Genomic DNA, 23,032 nt, shown 5'->3' on the forward strand with positions numbered 1-23,032 from the left:
CTGTTTCTGTTGCTTCCATTACTTTCTCCTGTGAATACTCGGTCCACTGACATCACACAATATTTTTACTGAATGTTTGAGGGGCCTGATCTTGAAGATTTCCTCAGGCCTCCCAGACCTGGCACTGCTTCTGCCGAACATTGAAGGCGCTCCAATCTGTAACCCCATAATATGGGATTCCTGGCTCTGGGTGATTGGCTACCCTTCCTGCTGCTGTTGCATTCTTCACGGACCTAGTGTTATGCCCTCAGCTTTTGCTGTATAAGTGGCTGAAATGCTCCCTGCCTAAGTAATTCCAACTATATTCTGCTAAATGTGAACCAGATGTTTCCCTGACCCCCTTTTGCTCTCAAGTCAAGCTGCTTCTGTAGCTTTTCATAGGCAGGCATTCAGGTGACTGAACATCTTTCCCAAGTTATCAGTTTATTCATTCTGGCTTCACAATTGCCATGAAAATAAACCTATTAGCTTCAAGTGTCGGCTTCACACAGTACTGCCTGATCAACCAAACACTTCTCTGTTGCTTTAAGCTACTGATTGTACATGCTATAATATCATTATATAAAGAAAACTCATGAAAAACAAAATATATGTGCAATTTATCAGATATATATTTATTAAGGAACCAAACTGGATGCCAAATGTGTGTGGGAAGGGGATGGTGGGGGCAGGAAAACTGTGGGAAAGGTGGAACATTTTGAAAGGGAAAAGGGTAGACTTTTGCCTCTTTGTAGTCAGGGGTAGGGGTGTGTGAAATAATAACCTAATAGCCCACAGAAAAAAAACACACCAAAAAACCACCCCAAAACAGATGGTAACCAATCACTGTGTTTCCTGTGCAAAACTCCACCCCTTTCATTTTTGGCTGTGCAAAAGACTCTTGGAAAGATTTGCCCTTCGTGGCTCACACAGACTAACATATAAAAGCTGTTAGCAGCTCCTGTAGCCAGCCACTAGAAAGCTTGCAAAGTTTCTCTCTCCCTCTCTTTCTCTTTGAGGGTTTGTAATAAGACACACACTTCTTTCCAAGGGTTCACACTAGAGCACAGACAAGAGCTGTTTAACTTGGAAGGACAATACACTAGGCTTTTTGGTTCTGAAAAGAGGTAAGCCATTGAGCTCTGTCAGTTTGCTTTGCATGCACTTTTTTATTAATGCACATCCTATTTTGCTGGACTCAGTTATTAGCCGTACGAGTGAGATACTGTGTTTCCATGTCTTCTCAGGTTTCTTGCCTATCGCTTTGCAGCTGAATATTTATTGCGGGTGTAGGGTGGGGGGAATGAGTGCAAAAGCACATTCCTAATCACCAGGATGGATGGAGCTTTCATTGTCAGGCTATTAGATGCTCTATGCAGTAGTCAGATGGCCAGTAATAAATCCTGTTGTACGTTATAGGGCAATGTGTGTATATGGTTGCTAGGCAACTTGAGACAAAGCAAGGCATTATTCGACTCTCTTGAAACATTATCCATTATCGTTTGAGTTACCTACCTTATGTAGATGACTAAACAGCTGAAGAACCAGGTAAAATACTATAAATAAATGCAAGGTTGGGGGAAGCTCATCTGAAAGAGAAAGATATTCACATTCACCCCAGTCACATGATTTAACCATTTTCCCTTCACAGATCTTCTGCTTACCGTTGTGAGTTAAAGTAAATCTTTGCTCCCCACCCCACCACCAGGGGCCCAAAATGACAGTAATTTCTGTCATCAGTGCTACCCTCTTGATTTCCATTCTCTGTGAAACAAGTGCAATAGAGTCACACAACTCCACAGAGCTGGTCTTGTCAGCCAATAATTACACGGACACTGGAGCGGCCTTGAACATTCCTCCAGATTCTGCAAGCCCTCCCAAAACCAGGAGGAAACGATATATTTCACAGAATGACATGATTGCCATTCTGGATTATCACAACCAAGTCAGAGGCAAAGTATTCCCACCAGCATCTAACATGGAATATATGGTAAGTAGACCTTCATTTACTTCCCTACCCACTCCTGAACTTCAGAAAGTATAAAGCTGATGTTTCATTCTACTAAACCAAGGTGGTGCCAAACCGGATGTTGTTGGACTACAACTCCCATCAGCCCCCGGGCAGCATGGCCACTGTCCAAGAATGATGGGAGTGGTAGTCCAACAATGACTGGAAGGCAGTACATTGGCTACTCTTAATATTACACTATGTCATTTCTTCCGCTCTTCTTTCCCACTCTCTTTTAAATTAGACCAGTGGCTTTTCAAACCTCTCTAGAGCTTTGAATGAGCAGAATAACCCAGGCCACTTATGACACAGAAATTTGGGATAGGGTATAATAGTGGCTGCCATGCCACTATTACAGGTCTGTCTTCAGTTGTGCATATTCTGAATGCCAGTAACCTCTTGCATTAATACGGCATTGTTTGTATCACTGCAATACATAAAAACAATCAGAAACTTACTGGAGCAGGGGTGGGGGAGCTTTTCAATCTTCTTTGCAATGGTTCATCTGAATGTAGGGTTCCTACCATACCTAAAATAACAGAATGACCTCCAGATGTTGTTGAACTCCAGTAGTCATCATCTCTAACCAGCATGGCAAAATGGTCAGGGAATGATGGAATCTGAATGAGGATTTGGGGCAACTTGCTCATATTAATTTACAGTACATCACCCATAGTTTAGTATCCATGCTTTAATGCTCCCATGGTTTTTAAGGGTTAAACCTAACCCTAAAAACCATGGCAATATTAAAGCATGGATATTTTTTAACACTCCAGTTATCATGATATGTTTGTGTGATAATTGGTTTCTGCTTTTGAGAGAGAGAAATCCAGGAGGCGGCGGAAATATGTTAACATTGCCATGGGACATATTAACATTGCAGACTTGAACTAGGTTAAGTGCCATTCCCTCTTTCCAGGAAATGATAGTGTTTGTGGTTCTGTGAGGGATATTACCGACCTGTAAAAGAGAATTCTCATCCTGTTCTGCAAACTACAGTCTCCAAGATTCATTCTTTTATTTTTTATTTTAAGGGAGGGAGGGGGAAGTCATGGCAGTTACCTAATGTGAAGCCAATAAAAGTTTGTAGTGGATTGGCTTCGGTTAACTGTACCTGACAATGTTCAGGAAAGCTCATGGTGCATTCAGTAAGTGCAACTGTGCCACAGCACTTCTGAGTTCTCTTCACCTTGGTTATCTCCAGATGTTTAAGACGATAACCCCATCAGCCCAGGCAAGCCAGCATGGCCAATGGTCAGGGATGGTAGAGGCTGTAGTCTAATAACATCTGGAAGGTCGCAAGTTTCCCATCTCTACCTTCCTTAAGGACTAATAATATAAACAGATATAATACCGTAGACGCAGGATGAAAACAGAGAGAGGGAGAGAAGGGATCAGGGGAAAACAACTTTAAATTGGAATTCAGCACAAAACCTCCTCCACCACCTGCTGGAAGAAAGGCCTAGAAAGGACCATCCTCAGCTTCTCTAGGAGTTGGGATATAGATCATAGATTTCCTGCCACCTTCTCCTACCTCCTTGTCCCCCATAAAAGGCAGCTAATGTTGCATGGCCATTTTGAGGAGCAGATGGCACCGTTTCCTTGTGGTTGAATCTCATACTGCAGCAGTAACATCTAAAATCTATTAATTATATGGGATGGTGGATCAACTGGTACTTTACCACTCCCATACAAGCTGCGCTGATGCCACACATGACCCATCCAGCCCACATGCTCACCAGATATTTTAAAAAAGTGATTGTTTTCTTTAGAGAAGCTTTTAATGTTTAATAGATTATTGCATTTTAATATTCTGTTGGAAGCCATCCAGAGTGGCTGGGGTAACCCAGCCAGATTGAGCGGGGTATAAATAATATATTATTATTGTTATTGTTATTGTTATTGTTATTGTTATTGTTATTATATTTAGCTTTGATATTAGAAGCGCATCAAATATGCAACAAAGTAAACAAGAATAGAATGACTTTCTTTGGCTGAAATCCCTTCTTCCTGCCTCATCACTAAAATAGCCACCTCATTCCCAGAAAATATAAATTCCATATCAGTGTTGAACATCCAGGTCATTCATCTTCTTCCTACAACAACACAAGAGACATCAGGGAAAAATATGTAAAACACACAAACACATGAAAACGGGGATCAGAAAGAGCAGGAGATAATCCCAGTGACTGAGCAAACATGCCTGTAGCCCAAGTGTTTAGTCAATGCATTCTAAGGATGGATTCCTGATCCACCCCCCTCCCCAAATGTTTGCAAAGCTTGCTGTCTTGTATAAGCAGTCTGTGTCTTGGAAGCCAATTTTACCATTTCCGCCATTCAGGTTTAGATTACCTTTGCTGTCAAAGCTTTTCATACCAGACATTTGGAAATAAGTGCAGCACGCTGGAACCAAGCTTGCTGAGAGCCAGGAAATGCCCATGTTCTTGGAATGCAGCCAATCCTTAAGTTTGTGGATTCTAAGGGACCAGAATACCTTGTGGTATTGGCCAAAAAAAATTCAGGACCCAACAGAATCATCAGCTGAGTGAGATGGACCCAACCTTAACTGTATTCCCCGCAATGTAAACTACAAGAAAAATATTGCTTAACAAGAGTCATTGGGCGAACCAGTTGATATGCAAGGAAATGGTTGGTTGAATCAGTCTTGTAAATCTAGCAATTCCCATAGTTCTTTCTATGCATGAAACCCTTGCAAATATATAATTGCACAACCGGATTTAGAGCTCTGTTTGCACATTAAAGAATCTAGATTTGCTCTCCCTCCCTCATTAAGTTATAATGTTGGAAGGGGGGGTGTCAGATAACTACCCAATGTTCAAGGAAAGTGGGAAGGTGTTGAGCGAATGTGTAGAAGCCCTGCCCCTCTTTCACTGCCACCTTTGCAGGGAGTCCTGGCATGTGCTGTCTGTGTTGTAAAGTAAATGTACAAATACCTTTCCTCACTCACTCTGAATGCACAGATGTAGGGGTGAGATAGCTCCTGTGTCCCAGTGACTCATCTCTAGCATTCCTTGAACTTGTTGAGAGGTTGTATGGTAAAAGGTAAAGGTAAAGGACTCCTAAATGGTTAAGTCCAGTCAATTCGACTGTGGGCTGTGTGGCGCTCATCTCTGCTTTCAGGCCAAGGGAGCCACGTTTGTCCACAGACAGCTTTCTGGGTCATGTGGCCAGCATGACTAAACCACTTCTGGCACAATGGGACACTGTGATGGAAGCCAGAGCACTCGGAAACTCTGTTAAGCTTCCCACCACAGCAGTACCTATTTATTCACGTTGGTATGCTTTCAAACTGCTAGGTTGGCAGAAGCAGAGACAGAGCAATGGGGGCTCACCCCCATCACGTGGATTCGAATTGCTGACCTTACAATCAGCAACCCCAAGAGACCCAGTGGTTTAGACCACAGTGACACCGTGTCCCTGCTGAGAGGTTGTATGAACAAGGGCTGTGTACTGGCTCCAGCCAAATCCCAAACCAAATTGGGCAAATCTCTGACAACCTAGGAGTTGACCCAGGGGAGGGTTGAGGCAACCCTTGATTGCCCCATCCTCTTGACCACGTTTATTTAGGGTTTTAAACTCAAGTAGAGCATTGTGCAAGGCCCATGAATTGGTTCGGCATGTGGATCTGTGTTAAACCCAGGTTTGGATAGGGCTCTGAAGTGCTACATTGAGCCCTGAATCAGATCAGGGTCCATGCACAGCCCTGCCATCAAATGCCCTTTGCCCTGTCATCATTTGTGTAAGAATAAAGTCACTAACAAGCCAGTTAATATGAGGCAGAAGAAGATTTACTGAGCATGTACTATGGAGTGGGAAGAAACCAGAGTGTTCCCTAACCTTACAGGAATGGGAAGAGACTCAACCTTCTATTGGGCTCCTACAGCTGCCCTTCATAGGAACATGGTCTATATTGAGTCAGACCATTTCTCCATCACACTCAGTGTTGCCTACACTGACTAGCATCTGCTCCCCAGGAGGTGCTGAGGATGGAACCTGGAACCTTCTGCATGAAAAGTATGGGCTCTACCACTGAGGTCTGGCTCTTCCATGCTCATTGACAACATGTGCTTGTATTTCATTCTTGAAGGAATTAAGAAAGTATGAATGGGGAGAATAAGCAGGCTGGACGAAAGATGGAAAAAGGCTTTCCACAACTGGTTATTGCCTATGATAGGTGTCCTGTCCATTTTAATTGCTGCAGTTCTTTAGAAATTGTGTAGTGCTACTGAAAACTATTCACTTTAGGTATCAGCAAAGGACTGGAGTGGAGAGGAAACATCAAAAGTGCCCCTTGATATATTTTTTATTAAGGGCCCATGCATTTCAAATCAGGTAGCTCTTCTGGTGGGGTTACCAAACCAATTTAACTAAGACAGTTAAAACAAATCTGCATACTGTCTGCTGAAGTAACTGTCTAAAGTAGTAGACAGCACCTAGCATTGCATCTACATCAGAGGTACCCAGACTACGGCCCGGGGCCAGATTTGGCCCATTGGACTGATTTATCCACCACCACCCGCCGCTGCCCACTCTTAGCGGCATGGCATGGCGGCCCAATTCCGGGTTGCCGGGGGACTGGAAATAGCTTGTGTGCATGCGCGTGCGCCATTTCCGGTGCACTTCTGGGCCCCCTGGAGATGAATTACTATGTACTACAGCAGCTCTACATATAAAATTCCATTTCTTTGCAGCTTTCGGTGAATGCATTTTAATGTAACAAATAGGCTGGATTAGCAGAAATTCTGTTACCTACTGAGTAAAGAATTCACATAGTTCTGAAAGGGCTATTGTTTTATTATACAAAAATAATGTTTAAAGTCACAGGAGCATTTTAGATGGCCATGTATTGCTAACAACTTATCAGTAATATTGACTTATTTTGAGTAGAAAATTCAGAGGAAGGAAGGAAGGGCATAACTCAAACTTATTTTTAATAGGTGAACCCTTTTAGGAATGATTAACATATATAATATCAACAGAGATTGCTTTTGACTATATATAATAAATAAGTAAAAAAACTTGTCCACTATTGTTGAGAGCTTCACTGTCTATCTTACATATCATGGTGGTCAATAGTGGGGAGGTGGAAATTCAGTATGTGATGGTCAATTTTCATCTGGTGAAAGTTCTCCTAAACAATGAGGGAAGGAGAGTGGCAAATGTACCACATAAAAATATATGAAGAGCCTGTAGAATCAGGTCAGTCGCCCATCTAGTCCAAGATTCTGTACTGACAGTGTCCAAGCAGATGCCTATAAGGAATTGGCAAACAGGACTCAAGCACAAGAGCATTCATTCCTCCTGTGGCTTCCAGCAACTTAGTACACAGAGGTCTTAAGAAGACACTAAAAATGGCAGGCCAATCAGGGGAACAATAGCATGTATGTAATTATTATTGGTGTCCAGTAACCATCACCTACAATGATTCTGCAGAGGAGTCTGCCCCTTTTGGGATTTCTACCTTGTTGGACTCAATGCCCTCTTTGATGTACAGAGTGACACCACCAGGTTTCCATTTTGCTCACTATATCAATACTAACCTCTAATTCTTTCTCCTAGAGAAAGAGTTCCATAAGCTTGGCTTATGGAAAAGTGGTGCCACCAAAGAGAAGGCACCACCATATGTAATTATTAACCTAGCCCCCAAACACTTTAGTTGAAATGGCATAGATTTTGTATCTCCAATCACACACTATCCTTGACATAAATTCTTACTGCACAATCCTACCTATATCTAGAAGTATGCAATGGGATTTACTTCCAGGTAAGTGTGTCTAGAAAGTGAAGCCTGAATGAGCCTTTAATGTGAGTATAAACTTGTTTCACTGTAAGGTAGTCATTGCAAGAGACACTGGACCCCCTAGCATATTTTGAAGCTCAAATAGCAAATGTCACATGCAGTAGTTAGGAACACATTGTTCGTGCCTACAAGTGTGCAGTGCTGAAAGGTCACAAAATGGGTTTGTATTCCAAGGCCACTGGAAAAGGACAAGCCTTCAGAAAACCACAATTGCATGTCTGTGTCAGTTCAGTCTTAGGGACAGAGGAAACTGCCTTGCATTAGAGCAGACTGGATGCTCATCAAGCCCAATATTGTCCACAGTGACTGGCAGCTGGTCTCTGGATCTCAGGCAGAGGTCTCTCACATCACCTAGTATCTGATTATTTTCACAGGAGAACCTGTGACCTGGGCCCTGCTGCATACAGAGTATGTGTACTGCTTGGGGCTTACCCACACTTCTAGTTAGGTCTGAGAAGTTCTGTGCTTGTCTTATGATTTCTAGCCATGAGTCCAAGTGGTTTTGCCTTTGCCCCACTGCTTTCCCCTGGAAAACCCACTCTTTAGTGCTGAATCAGTACAAACGGCAATCCGTTGAAAACCCACTTGGCATTTCTTCCAATTGTGTGCTAAACTGTGGGTTTTCCTTAGGTGGGGGGAGTGTGGTGGGGCAAATGGAAGTGTGGACAAGTCCTTAGATAAAATATCTTCCCAGCTCAAGTTATGATCTTGCATTCAGTTATGGTTGCATTTAAAAACCCGCTGAATTGTTACGAACTAAAAATGCACACTAAATCATAGGCGTAGGTTCACTCCACAATATTCTTAGAACCTTGCAATATTGTTTTGTACACAACAGTGGGTGGCAAAGGGCTGGGAACTGAATCTTGCCCTACCTCCAAGTTCCTTTGCTAGCAGATAAGTAGACTTGGGCACAAGGAGTCTTGTGACATGTTTGAATACTGTACCAATTTACAGTTAGCTACCCAAAGCTACTCTAAGAAGTGGCGTTGCTGCAGAACCTGGCGATTCTACTGCCTCATCTAACTTTCAATAATGTGTACTGTTGTATATAGAGGACAAGATGTGATGTGGCACCAGCACTCAGAGTTGTTCAGGAGCAAGGTCAGAGAGAGATGGGGAAATGGAACTACAATTTATACAGTGGTACCTCGGGTTACAGACGCTTCAGGTTACAGACTCAGCGAACCCAGAAATAGTACCTCGGGTTAAGAACTTTGCTTCAGAATGAGAACAGAAATTGTGCAGCAGTGGCAGCAGGAGACCCCATTAGTTAAAGTGGTTCTTCAGGTTAAAAACAGTTTCAGGTTAAGAACAGACCTCCAGAATGAATCAAGTTCTTAACCCGAGGTACCACTGTATAACTTAGACAATGGTTCTGTGGAAGAGACTGCAATTTTGACTAATGTACAGAAATGTTAGGTCCAAAGACATTGCTTAAGTAATGTCTGAAGCTTGCATTCATCTAGGAGCCAACTACTACCTAGGCAGCATATGCAAAGCACAAGTAGCAGGTGGTTTGGGCTCTACAGCACCCAGGAGAGCTCCCAAATGGCACTTCCAGGAAGGCAGCTGTTGACCCGCTAGAGTGCAATGCTCTTTTGAGCCTTTATATTCAAGCAAGGCCTGAAAACTGTCAGAGTGCTGCTTCTCAGTTACAGAATTTCTAGGGACAGCATGCTGGCCTGTGTTGCCATTGAATGGTCTTGGACTGTGAACTGTGCCCAGCTAATCAGGTACACAATAGACAGTTCATAATATCAACCATGCAATAAAATTAATCCCACTGAAGATTAATCTCAGTAACCACCATACTATGTTGACTCAACCTTCAAACTACAGAGAAGGTGGCCTTCCCATTTCCCTCCCCCCATAAACAAAAAGTATTTAATGAGCGAGGAAGCTCTTACATGAACAAGCCTGCTGTCAATCATCCTGCAGTTACTTGCGGTAGTTCGTAAGTTAATTATTGTGCTAATCAAAATGATGGGACAGGGGGAAAAGAAAAGAAAAGGTGTGTGAGTGAAGAAGAGAAATACATTGCTCAGTCAAAGATTTTAAATATTTTCACTGCAGCAATGCCCACTGCCAAAGCTAAAAGTTACTGTTCAACTTAAAAAGAGGCTTATCTGTTCAGCAGAGGGAAACTGCTGGGGCTGACAGACCAAGTGGATTTCTTGAAGGGAAATATCCTGTGCATTCATGCCTCTTCTTTAGATCCCAACCCAGGAACCAACTGGGTAAAATCCCTGTCTCAGAGCTGCTTTCAGTAGCTCATTTCTATATTTGAGATTTGAAAACACATGCAGGGCAGTAGCCAGGAACTAATTGAAAGAATACGTCTTCAAAGCTTTAGAATACCAGAGGCAAATATTATAAATGTGTCTAATAAAGATTCTGGAACTTTCTCTGCAGGCCATTGCTTTTTACTGACATGAGTCCATTCTAACATTATAAAGTCACAACTGCTGCCTTTGGCTTTTTGTGGGATAAATCTTTGCTTACATTTCCAACATGCAAGAAAGGAAATGCAACATTAGAAGCAGCCGTCGGTGTGCAATGTCAGCCAAGAAACATTAACAAGGTCATAGTCATGTTCTTATCATTGTTTTGCCTTGATTTTGGCCAGACTATCAAAGTGAATGTTTCCAAAACTGAACCTTGACTGGGATATACATGGATACATTAAGAGCACATAATGTCTTTAACATCACAAGATACGCATCTGCTTAAATGCATAGCTATGTTTTTGAAAATTGGCCAGGTCCCTATGAACCTTTTAATGGCGTATTAAAATCTGAGAATGTGTCAAAAGCTGCAGTTTTTTTCAACTGACTGCCCTTCCCAGTCCTCCCCAAATGATATAATCCACATGGTGGCTTTTTTGCAGCAACTGGCTACAGACTGAACTAAAATTCTTATTGGAAATGTTGAAAAAAATCAAGCCAGGAAATGTGTTAACAATGAAAGATCACAGAGCAGTTTTAACAAATAGACATTGGAAAGGATCTCCTTTTAGTACAAAGCGCTTCCTGAACTATTAAAAAAGAAAGGAAGCAAGGAAGCAATGGCCTAGTTTGAATAGCTATGGCATGAGTGCTTCACTCCAGTTCTCCTGAAAGTGGTCTGATTGGAGGAAAACGTACCATATGCAAATTTAATATTTGTGGAAAGTCTTTTAAAAGATCAATCACCCCAAAATAAATGCAGCCAGATCCCTCGTGAAAGGCAGACATCAGAATTAGGCATATATTAATGATTTAGTACAATTAGTCTGACTGTTGCCTCAGCTCTGAATGTAGAAAGATCCTATCATATGAGATTCTATATTTGACATATCAAGGAGTTCAGGACTATGCACCGAAACATATGGAAACTATTCCCCTTGACATCATTAATTCACTTCCATATCTGAAACAAAACAAAGGAATATTGCCGGTTTTGAGCTATTTAACTTAACAACAGAATATTCGGTGATGTCACAGGATAAAAATTGCATCCAAAGAATGTAATTCCTAGAAATGCTGGGAGACTAATAGTGGAATATAGAAATAGGATTTTCATGATGAGTTTGGCAAGAGCTAAAATTAATCTGTAAGATTTTGCAAGAGGTTTATTCTTCTGATGAAATAACAGAGATTTCGTTTAATTCAACACAATCAAGGGAAATTTTCCATATCTATTAGAAGAACTCCATATGGCAAATACACTGCCTTAAATCTTGACAGGTAGAACATGGGAGGTTTGGATCCAGGCCTATGTGCCACCATGCACAGACCACTGCTTCTTGGTTTTAGTTCTCAATTGTTGAAATGGAAACAGCAGTAGTCAACCACACAGGATTAGAAGTAAGCACTGTGCATGTTCAGGAGGGCTTTAAACTGACTTATGTGGGGGAGGGAGACAGTGGTCCTGAAGGTAGGAGTCTATCAAATGCTGAAGATGATCATCCAAATGTCAAGGACCAAATGGAGCAAGCAGCATGCAGACCTAGTGGTGGGACGAAAATATCCTTAAATAAGAGACATGGGGGAATGATCAACGGTCTTCAATGTCTGTATACTAATGCACAGAGCATGGGAAATAAACAAGATGAACTTGAGCTATTGGTACAGCAAACTAAATATGACATAATAGGCATCACTGAAACCTGGTGGGATGAGTCTCATGACTGGAATGTAGTAATAGAGGGATACAATCTATTTAAGAGAAATAGACCAAACAGGAAAGGAGGAGGAGTAGCTTTATATGTTAGGGATATGTATACCTGTGAAGAGATCCAGGATTTAAAACTTCAAAGCCAAATTGAGAGTATCTGGGTCAAAATTAAGGGAGAGAAAAACAACACTGATCTCATTGTGGGAGTTTACTATAGATCCCCAAGCCAAACTGAGGACACAGATGATGCCTTCCTGGAACAGATGGCCAAGCATTCCAAAGGAAGTGAGATAGTAGTAATGGGGGATTTCAACTATCCTGATATTTGTTGGATGTCAAACTCAGCCAAGAGCATAAGGTCGAACAGATTCCTCACTGGCCTTGCAGACAACTTCATTGTCCAGAAAGTGGGAGAAGCAACAAGAGGATCAGCCATTTTAGATCTGGTCCTAACCAATAGTGATGACTTGGTTAGTGGGGTAGAAGAAGTGGCAGGATCATTAGGTGGGAGTGACCATGCTCTTCTGGAGTTTATTATCCAGCAGAAAGGAGCAACCAAGCATACTAAGGTCCAAATTCTAGACTTTAAGAAAGCCAACTTCAGAAAACTTAGGGAAACGCTGGGTGAAATCCCATGGACAGTAATACTAAAAGGGAAGGGAGTTTATGATGGTTGGGAGTTTGTTAAAAGGGAGATATTAAAAGCACAACTTCAGGCAATACCAATGAGACGGAAACATGGAAGGTGCCTAAAGAAGCCAGGCTGGCTATCTAAAGAACTTTTGACTGAGTTAAGATTTAAAAGGGGTATGTACAAACATGGAAAAGGGGGGAAATCTCCAGAGAGGAATTCAAACATATAGCCAGCACGTGTAGAGACAAAGTCAGAAAAGCTAAAGCACAGGATGAACTCAGGCTCGCTAGAGAGGTTAAAAGCAACAAAAAGGGCTTTTATGGGTATGTCCGTAGCAAAAGGAAAAACAAGGAAACAGTGGGGTCACTCAGAGGAGAAGATGGTGAAATGCAAACAGAGGACAGAGAAAGGGCAGAACTCCTCAATGCCTTCTTTGCCTCAGTCTTCTCCAAGAAAGAAAACAACGCCCGACCTGAAGAATATGGAGCAGATGATTCAGCAGGGGAAACACAGCCCAGAATAAGTAAGGAGGTAGTACAAGAATACTTGGCTAGCTTAGATGTATTCAAGTCTCCAGGGCCAGATGAACTACATCCAAGAGTATTAAAAGAACTGGCAGAGGTGATTTCAGAACCACTGACAATAATCTTTGAAAATTCCTGGAGAACAGGCGAAGTTCCAGCAGACTGGAGGAGGGCAAATGTTGTCCCTATTTTCAAAAAGGGGAAAAGAGAGGACCCAAACAATTACCGCCCAGTCAGCCTGACATCAATACCAGGAAAGATTCTACAGCAGATCATTAAGCAAACAGTCTGTGAGCACCTAGAAAGAAACTCTGTGATCACTAAAAGTCAGCATGGGTTCCTGAAAAATAAGTCATGTCAGACTAATCTGATCTCATTTTTTGACAGAATTACAAGCCTGGTAGATGAAGGGAACGCTGTGGATGTAGCCTATCTTGATTTCAGCAAGGCCTTTGACAAGGTGCCCCATGATATTCTTGTAAAGAGGCTGGTAAAATGTGGGCTAGACAATGCTACCATTCAGTGGATTTGTAACTGGCTTACTGACCGAACCCAAAGGGTGCTCATCAATGGCTCCTCCTCATCCTGGAGAGTAGTGACTAGTGGGGTGCCACAGGGTTCTGTCTTGGGCCCAGTCTTGTTCAACATCTTTATCAATGACTTGGATGATGGGCTTGAGGGCATCCTGAGCAAGTTTGCGGATGACACCAAATTGGGAGGGGTGGCTAACACCCCAGAGGACAGGATCACACTTCAGAATGACCTTAACAGATTAGACAACTGGGCCAAAGCAAACAAGATGAATTTTAACAAGGAGAAATGTAAAGTACTACACTTGGGCAAAAAAAATGAAAGGCACAAATACAGGATGGGAGACACCTGGCTTGAGAGCAGCACATGTGAAAAGGATCTAGGAGTCTTGATAGACCACAAACTTGACATGAGTCAGCAGTGTGATGCAGCAGCTAAAAAAGCCAATGCAATTCTGGGCTGCATCAATAGGAGTATAGCATCTAGATCAAGGGAAGTAATAGTACCACTGTATTCTGCTCTGGTCAGACCTCACCTGGAGTACTGTGTCCAGTTCTGGGCACCACAGTTCAAGAAGGATACTGATAAGTTGGAACGTGTCCAGAAGAGGGCAACCAAAATGGTCAAATGCCTGGAAACGATGCCTTATGAGGAACGGCTTAGGGAGCTGGGTATGTTTAGCCTGGAGAAGAGAAGGTTAAGGGGTGATATGATAACCATGTTCAAATATATAAAAGGATGTCATATAGAGGAGGGAGAAAGGTTGTTTTCTGCTGCTCCAGAGAAGCGGACACGGAGCAACGGATTCAAACTACAAGAAAGAAAATTCCACCTAAACATTAGGAAGAACTTCCTGACAGTAAGAGCTGTTCGGCAGTGGAATTTGCTGCCAAGGAGTGTGGTGGAGTCTCCTTCTTTGGAGGTCTTTAAGCAGAGGCTTGACAGCCATCTGTCAGGAATGCTTTGATGGTGTTTCCTGCTTGGCAGGGGGTTGGACTGGATGGCCCTTGTGGTCTCTTCCAACTCTATGATTCTATTATTCTATGATTCTATGTTTTGATAATAAAAGTAAGGATTTTAAATTCAGGGACAGGGCTTCCAGATCAGCTTCATCCCTAATGTGGTACTATACAAATGCCACTGTATTTAGTTTGAAAAAGAAGCCTAAAGCTACCAGTTTGGGGTAGTGAAATGTTCATATTTGACTTCCAATAATTTCATTATTTTGATTGGAAGGGAACCTTCCCAGACCTGCTGAAAGAGGTGCCCAGGGCAGCTGTATACCAGCTCCATCTGGTACGTAGGCTGAGACCCTACCTGCCCGTGGACTGTCTCGCCAGAGTGGTGAATGCTCTAGTTATCTCCCGCTTGGACTACTGCAATGTGCTCTGCATGGGGCTACCTTTGAAGGTGACCCGGAAACTGCAATTAATCCAGAATGCGGCAGCTAGATTGGTGACTGGGAGTGGCTGCCGAGATCACATAACACCAGTCCTGAAAGATCTGCATTGGCTCCCAGTACGTTCCGAGCACAATTCAAAGTGTTGGTGCTGACCTTTAAAGCCTTAAATGGCCTCAGTCCTGTATACCTGAAGGAGCATCTCCACCCCATCATTCAACCCGGACACTGAGATCCAACACCGAGGGCCTTCTGGCGGTTCCCTCATTCCGAGAAGTGAGGTTACAGGGAACCAGACAGAGGGCCTTTTTGGTAGTGGCGCCCACCCTGTGGAACACCCTCCCATCAGATGTCAAGGAAATAAGCAGCTATCCTATTTTTAAAAGACATCTGAAGGCAGCCCTGTTTAGGGAAGTTTTTAATATTTAATGCTGTATTGTTTTTAACACTCAATTGGGAGCCGCCTAGAGTGGCTGGGGAAACTGAGACAGATGGGCAGAGTATAAATAATTTATTATTATTATTATTATTGAAAAGATTTTTAAAGAAGCAGCCTTTCACTGTTTCTATCTATGTGTTCACACACACGCGCACACACACACACACACACACACACACACACACACACGACCAGTGTTTAACAGCAGCCTGCAAATAGTCTTGGAAATACACAATATAGTTTCATATATGACCTTGTTTCCCCCTTGTGCTTACCTGTGAGCCCCTATAGCTATTGGCTGAAGTGCTGTGATGTCCTAGAATGGTAAGAAACAAACATTCTACATGTTGAAAGCAATGACTCCATTTTGGAAGGTTGGCAAACAGTTCAAGGTCTATTAAATATTGTTTTGGGATTGGGAAACTATGGGCTGCATCCAACTAAGTTTTACTTGGAGTAGATGCATTGAAATTACTTGGAGTAGATGCCTTGAAATTAATGGACCTGTGATTAGTCCTGTCTATTGATTTTAGGAGGTCTACTCTAGATACAACTCATTATTTATATTCAGCCAGATCTGTTGACCCACAGAGTGTGAAATAGGACTAAAATTAGATGTCTGAGAATACGTTATTAAGCGGAGGGAATTTCTCACAGGTGTAGCAACCATTTGCTGTATGCATACATTCTTATAAATCCAGAAGTGAGGTGGTGTATGGGATTTTATCCATGCTGCCCATCAAGACAATTTATGCATGGCAACCTCAGTGGATTGATACCATTGTCTCAAAATATTGAACCAAACTTTTGTTTATAGTTCTTTAATAGATTGTTCACAGAAAAGTGCCAATTGCTAGCTGATCACAGTATTAATTCATTTATATTAGTATATGGACTTTCCAATAGATTACAAATGCAAGAATGATTTCTTTGCAAAGGGACAGCTCAGAATCCAGGTGATCTCATAGCTGAAATAAATACATAATGCCAGCCAAATCTGTCTGTATAAATTCCAATGAGCTCATGTGTTTTCATCACTTAGTATGCACTGAAAAGGAGAGGGGAGGCAGGAGGCAGATAGAGAAGTAGTTTCCTCTATATTAAATGCTTGGCCATATATGGTGATTGCTACATAGGTTGCATGTGTCCATTGGACTGCTTAAAGAAACAAAGGTCCATAATACAAATGGCCAAGAAAACATCTCTTTCTACCTGCATCACATAGCTGACTGTGGGTGGATGGTGGTGTTAGAGCCAACTTCAGCTGCAAAACATCTTGTACCCTATTTGTTTTCCCAAAGCTGTGGCACAAATGCTTGTCCACTGTTCATGTCAAGAATCTTTGGATCCGCCTACAAAGGCTGACACAACAATCTCTCTTTAGTGTAGTGAAATACTCTCCTTTAAAGTTGTCACTGCCTGGATCTCCCAGTGTGTTCTCTTCCTAAAAATAGCTGTAGAGGAGGGGTTTTAGATCAGGTCATAATGTAAGTGGGGTGTGCTACCGTAACTCTGATGCAAAATCCCTCCTCTCTGAGCAGATTAAGCTCAGCTGGGTGCTCTATTCCCACCCAACCCTTCTGGAGCCAACAGAATTTCAGAGGGTTGTTTTGCATCATGGAATCCATGCTGGAGAAAGAGTTAAAAAAATCCCTTCTGCCTTGCCACAGAGCACAATCCAAATCTTCCTGCCACAATATATGGCATTTGGGAGATCTAATCACAGAACCCTTGCAACATGTGTAGTTTGACCTTAAGTTAAACACTATTCAAACACTATTAATTTAAAGCACTTTGATACTACTTTAAACAGTCATGGCTTCCCCCCAAGAATTCTGGGAGCTGTATTTTGTTAAAGGTACAGTTCTGAGAGTTGTGAGGAAACCCCTACCCAGCTCACAAAGCTACAAGTCTCAGAATAGCTCTGCCAAATGGATCACTGTGAGGTGAAAACATTTCCCAAGCACACTCGAAATGACTGCATATTTGGATCTAATTGTTCATGTTATGTCAAGTGGGAAGGGCATTCCAGAGATTACATCAGGTTTATTCACACCCAATATTGTCCATATACTTTTTTAAACAGAGGGACATGATTTATGCATATGAACTTGGAATTGGTTTCCTTGATTGAAATGAAAAACCTGTCTCTCTCTGTGTGTGTGTGTGTGTGTGTGCGCACACACACACACACACTTATTCTATGGCGAGTGTTTACTTATTTTATATGTCTATATTAGTATTGTTTATTTACTGCCCTTTAACTACTGTAAGCATTCTCATGTTGGGCTCCCATAATAAAAACAGCAATGCTAAAACAACAGAAATAAAACATTTAACACAGTAGGTATAATGCAGCGTTAAAACAACGCTGAGTGAAGATCTGAAACAAGATCGAAAAGTATTCTGATGCACATTCAAGTCCAAAGTTATTGGTAGGCCTTTTCACCAGTCATTCAGTCTTAGCCACAGGGGGTTGTGGTGAGGCTAAACTGCAGCTGGGTGGAAGGGTGGAATACAAGTGCAGTAAATTGTCAATTCAATATTACATGCCTGTGCATGTTTATTCAGAAGTAATTCCCATGAGTTCAATGGGATGTCCTTAATAGCAAAGCACCGTTCGGGTGATCACCTCTGTGCATTATCAAAATGCATGGAAAGAGGTAATTCCAGCTAGCTTTCCCCCCCCCCCACATCATTGTCCCCCACCATTTAGGCCTTTTTGCATGCAAAGCAAGAAGGTCCGAAGGGGTCTGTGTGCTTGTGCATTTGACGGGATGTGCTCAGAATCCTCCGTGCCACCAGGGGCCAATAACAACACATAGGATTGTAAGGGTGCCCAGCAAATAAATGTGATGATTGCCCTTCAGATCCCCCCCCCCAATGCACGAATGTCATGGATAAAGCTGGCAGTGGCAAAGATGCTGGGAGCAGGTGTACTGTCTGCACACAGCCCCATAGCTCCTTTCATATATTCCGAGAACTGCATAGGCAAATGCCTGAAAAAGCCTATACATGCATAGAATTAAGCCTCAGGGGCCTGCCAGACATCATTTTTATTGTGCATTCATGGCAATTTGTGCTCATGATGCTATCGAGGCAGTCTCCTGTGATTCCATATCCAAGACTATTTGCACTTGGGTGGTCATACTGCTTCCAAGCAATGTACACCCTGTAATTTTCTGCTGAAGTCCTGTAACTTTTTTTTAAATCACAGATGTTCTGGTTTGGGTTTTTTTGTCACACTTTTGTTGTGCCAGAGCACCTCCAAGTAGCAATAACATGGTAGCATGAGTGAAGCATAGCAGACCTAAAGCAGAATAAATCCACCACAAATGCATCCATATTGTATCAAAAGCATCTTGCAGAATAAACCCACAATAAAGCACCCATTTAGAGGGGTCCTGAGTTAGCTGACCAAACTGCGGGAGGCAGTGGAAGACAGGAGTGTCTGGCCTGCTCTGGTCCATGGGGTCACGAAGAGTCGGACACGACTGAACGACTAAACAACAACACGACTGAACGACTAAACAACAACAACAACAGAGTTAGCTGAGTCCCCACCATCATGTTTGCTCGATCCACCAGGCTTGTGTAAGAAACACGGCAGAAGTGACCAATCTGATTTAGGGAAGAGGGAAAGTTCTGCCACACCCCATGTCGTTGCCTTCAACTCTCTCTGTTTCATACTCAGTGCTGTTTTTATAGAAAAATAGGTGCTGGAACTCACCACAAATGCCTCTTCTAATGGCAATGGAGCCCACTTGAGAGGTGCCAGAACTGAGTTCCATTGAACTCTGGCTGCTCCTACTTAATACAATAAAGTTAATATTTTAGAACACCCTGCTGTCTCTGTGTTCAGTATTACTAAAGATTTTGTATTTTTCCAGGTGTGGGATGAAAATCTAGCCAAGTCTGCGGAAGCATGGGCTGCCACCTGCATTTGGGACCATGGCCCTTCTTACTTATTGAGATTCTTGGGACAAAATCTGTCGGTACGGACTGGAAGGTGGGCAGATGACTTGTAGCATATATTCATTTAATGTATTTTGGCAACATTTACCCTGATGCAGAAGATTCCGGAGAACACTGGCACAAAAGCAGCCCCTTTCACTTAGTTAATGAGCCAGCTTCACATATGCAATAGGATCGAGGCACAGAGCATTCTTTTCCAGTGAAGCAAACAGAGAAGCCTATTTGTGCAGGAGTACTCTGTCACTGGAGCACATGGATCAGCAATGGGGTCTGACACAACACAGTGACTGTTGCTATTTTCGTAAAGAAAATGATTGTTATGTGGGTCCAAGAATACATGATATACAAATTAGGCAAAGAGATCGCTCTTTAGTTGTTGTAAATATATGCAAATGTTCACATTTCAATTTTTAAATATTGTTTTATTGTTCACCATTTGGAAACTTGTGGGATACCATTTCTAAAAGGACATATACATAAATAAAATAAAAATCACTTTCACAGCTCTGTCCAGCCAGCAAAATCAGAAGCTACATAAATAACAGATTATGTATAAGTATCAACAACACTCTAGCATCAAACAGAGCATGCGTTTTCTTCAGCATGTCCTAGGGCTTATTCACAAAAATATAGGTCAGTTTTTCAAGACACCATGGTCATGGAAATTGTAGTCACTCTGTAAGAGGCCAGAGCATACCCGAGTACTTGATCATGTGAAGGAAATAATCGCAGCCTAATATCTGTCTTATGCACATCAATAATGTTGAACATTCAGAAATGTCCCTATCTCTCTGTGACTTCAACCACACCTAGGTATCGATCTATTCTCCAGCTGGTGAAGCCATGGTACGATGAAGTGAAAGACTACGCCTTTCCGTATCCTCAAGACTGCAATCCAAGGTGTCCGCTGAGATGCTATGGGCCCATGTGCACACATTACACCCAGGTGATTTGAGTTCAGCTTTTCACACATCAATATCATGCTTCAGTTCAATGCTACGCTATCTGTGTTTCTCTCCACCTTTGACTCTAACAAATCTTTCTTCAGATGGTTTGGGCCACTTCCAATCGAATAGGCTGTGCAATCCACACATGCCACAACATGAATGTCTGGGGGTCAGTCTGGCGGCGAGCTGTTTATTTGGTATGCAACTATGCCCCAAAGTAAGTAACTCTCTGTTCCTTTCACCAGCTTTCATATATTATATTAGCAGGCAGGCTCTCTGACTGAGCTGACTCATCATCTTTTCAGTGGCGCAACAAAGAAAGAAGAGGCTGGAAGATCTGGGGCTTTTTTTTTTTTCACAGTATGAGTGACGATGCCATCTGCCAGAGTGCCAGGGTGGATCCTCCTTGCTCTGGACAGCAAATGAGGAGATAATGACACTTTCAAGTTTTTCTATCTACTCTCTTCTATCATTTGTGACAGATGAGAGTAGAGCAAGGGTGGGTGATCAGATTCTGAATACCATTAACTTCTGAGGGCACAGTCAATGGGCAGGGATGATGGGAACTGTAATCCAGCAACATCTGGAAGGACAGGGGTTCTCCAGCACTGACAGCTTCTCTGCCACTTCTGGGTGGTAGGGCCAGGCAGGGGTTATTCAAAGCCTGGCATTTTTGGTTAGGTGGTCAGACTTTGTCCATACACTTCCAACCCTACATTCGCAGCCACAGGGGCTAGAAACTTGAGTAACATGAATATCACATCTGATTATGATGCTATTCCATATCAAGTACCAAACTCTGTGATTTTCTTCTTCTTCACCAAATCAGAAAATAGACTTAGCCCTACATACAACAAGAGCAACAACAACAACAGCAACAACAACACTTTATTACAGTTGTAGACCAGCATGGGGAGGGAGGGGTACAATCATTTAAAAAACAACAACATTTTTTTAAACAAAACTAAAAGTAGTTATAACAGAATATATATAAAAAAGTCCGTAAGAATCCAAAAGAGGCTAAGAAGCTCTAAAAGAAGGGTTGGGAACATCAGGCAAGAGTGAAAGAGCGCAAAAGGCTAGTATATATAAGACCACAGCTACAGTAACAGTCTACAGAGCATTCCAATGCAAGTGCTCATTATATCTAGTTTACACAGATCTGAGCGCTGCTGTGCAGAATCTTTAGCCCTACGTAACAGATAGAAAACGAAACCTAATTGATCTGTTGGAGAGATATTACAAACAGTGATTCTATGTGCTAATCACATTATTACTTTTATTCCTCAGGGGGAACTGGATTGGAGAAGCGCCATATAAAGTAGGGGTGCCGTGTTCTGCTTGCCCTCCCAGTTACGGAGGATCTTGCACTGACAATCTTTGCTTTCCAGGAGTAACATCAAACTACTTATATTGGTTTAAGTAAAATATTGCAGCATCCCAATAACTCCTCTGGTCAAATGAGACTGTAACAAAATATTGTATATTGAACTTTGCACATATTGTATGTAAATAATTTTAATAATATTATTAATAATAAATGTACTTTGTGAAGTAGTTTGAGCAATTAGATTTCTGGGTGTGGCAAAAATCCTCTTCAGCCCTGCTTAATTGACAGAGCCACCCTTCAAGATCACTGATAGGCAGAGAGGGATATCATATATTTACAAAGAGAAATAAAAGGAAGCTATAGAAATGGCAAGTAATTGACTGATTCACAAACAGTCTCAAGTGGGGTACTTGGATTTAAGGTAATTAAATTCTGCTTCCTTAAAAGTCATTGGGAATATATTTTCTTATCTGCAAAAACTCCACCATTACAGGGTTGTAGTGGTATGCAATGTTCTGAGTGTTACAAATGTCTTCTAGCCAAACTGGCAAAACAGAAGATATGTACAAATCAAGCAATTTGAGGAATGCAAATTAGCTCTGTAATAGAACAAAATCACCTATGAATTATTCTTTTGTGTGTCTGTTATTCTTTAGAATGAGAAAAGCAAGTGCATTCTAGTAAAATAATAATAATAATGCAGAACCCCATATGTTTGTAAAAAAAAGGGGGGGAGGTCTTCAGACAATTTTGGGAGGAAAAATTTGCTTAAATCTTAACAGTGTATATTTTGTACATGGTTCTTGTTCTAGAATATAAGCAGTATTGAGCAATTATTCTAGTTTATTTCTTTTCTTAAAAGCATGCGCGTTACAATTGTGGCCCAGTGCTATGGACTGATTTCATCTGTGAGAGCACAAATAATGGAAAATGTTGCTGCAGCAAGTAACATCCTAGCCATGTCAAAAGAGGCAGAACTTTCTGGCTAGGCCTTTCTTGACATACCTTTTCTGACCAGATGCTCATAAAGAAGGCATAAAAGTTTCTTAGGGCACTGCAGAGTGGTCTATTTACCCCCTTGCATTGGTACTCCCTATTGGCAAAGCAGACCTGATAGCTGATGTCATGCTAATGCAGGTCCCAGGGCCACATCAATATGTCTTTCAGTGACATTAGATGGAGCTGTTAGGTTCCTTCATTCATGATAGAAAATTTGCTGCATTTGCCTTGTTCAGATTTGCTGTTCCCTATGACCAAATCTGACTCAATTCAGTACCTTTATCATTT

General features: G+C 42.0%; 1 protein-coding gene across 1 annotated transcript; it reads left to right on the forward strand.

The window, feature by feature from the left end:
- Positions 1-893: 893 nt before the first annotated feature.
- On the forward strand, positions 894-22,581 carry PI15 (peptidase inhibitor 15). Its single transcript, XM_035125807.3, has 6 exons — positions 894-1,106; positions 1,631-1,969; positions 19,384-19,502; positions 20,282-20,414; positions 20,517-20,632; positions 21,706-22,581. Exons 2-6 carry the CDS (start codon positions 1,697-1,699, stop codon positions 21,839-21,841), a joined length of 777 nt encoding a protein of 258 aa, XP_034981698.2. The 5' UTR covers positions 894-1,106; positions 1,631-1,696; the 3' UTR covers positions 21,842-22,581.
- Positions 22,582-23,032: the final 451 nt, after the last annotated feature.

Source organism: Zootoca vivipara, chromosome 8 (genome assembly GCF_965207765.1).
Source record: "Zootoca vivipara chromosome 8, rZooViv2.hap1.1, whole genome shotgun sequence".
Taxonomy (NCBI): Eukaryota; Metazoa; Chordata; class Lepidosauria; order Squamata; family Lacertidae; genus Zootoca; species Zootoca vivipara.

Bases quoted from the DNA above. Each gene is read 5' to 3' on its own strand.
- PI15 (XM_035125807.3), top strand. From the start codon at position 1,697: ATGACAGTAATTTCTGTCATCAGTGCTACCCTCTTGATTTCCATTCTC. The intron at 20,415-20,516 runs GTGATTTGAGTT...ATCTTTCTTCAG, and splicing joins TGTGCACACATTACACCCAG to ATGGTTTGGGCCACTTCCAA. The intron at 20,633-21,705 runs GTAAGTAACTCT...TTTATTCCTCAG, and splicing joins GTATGCAACTATGCCCCAAA to GGGGAACTGGATTGGAGAAG.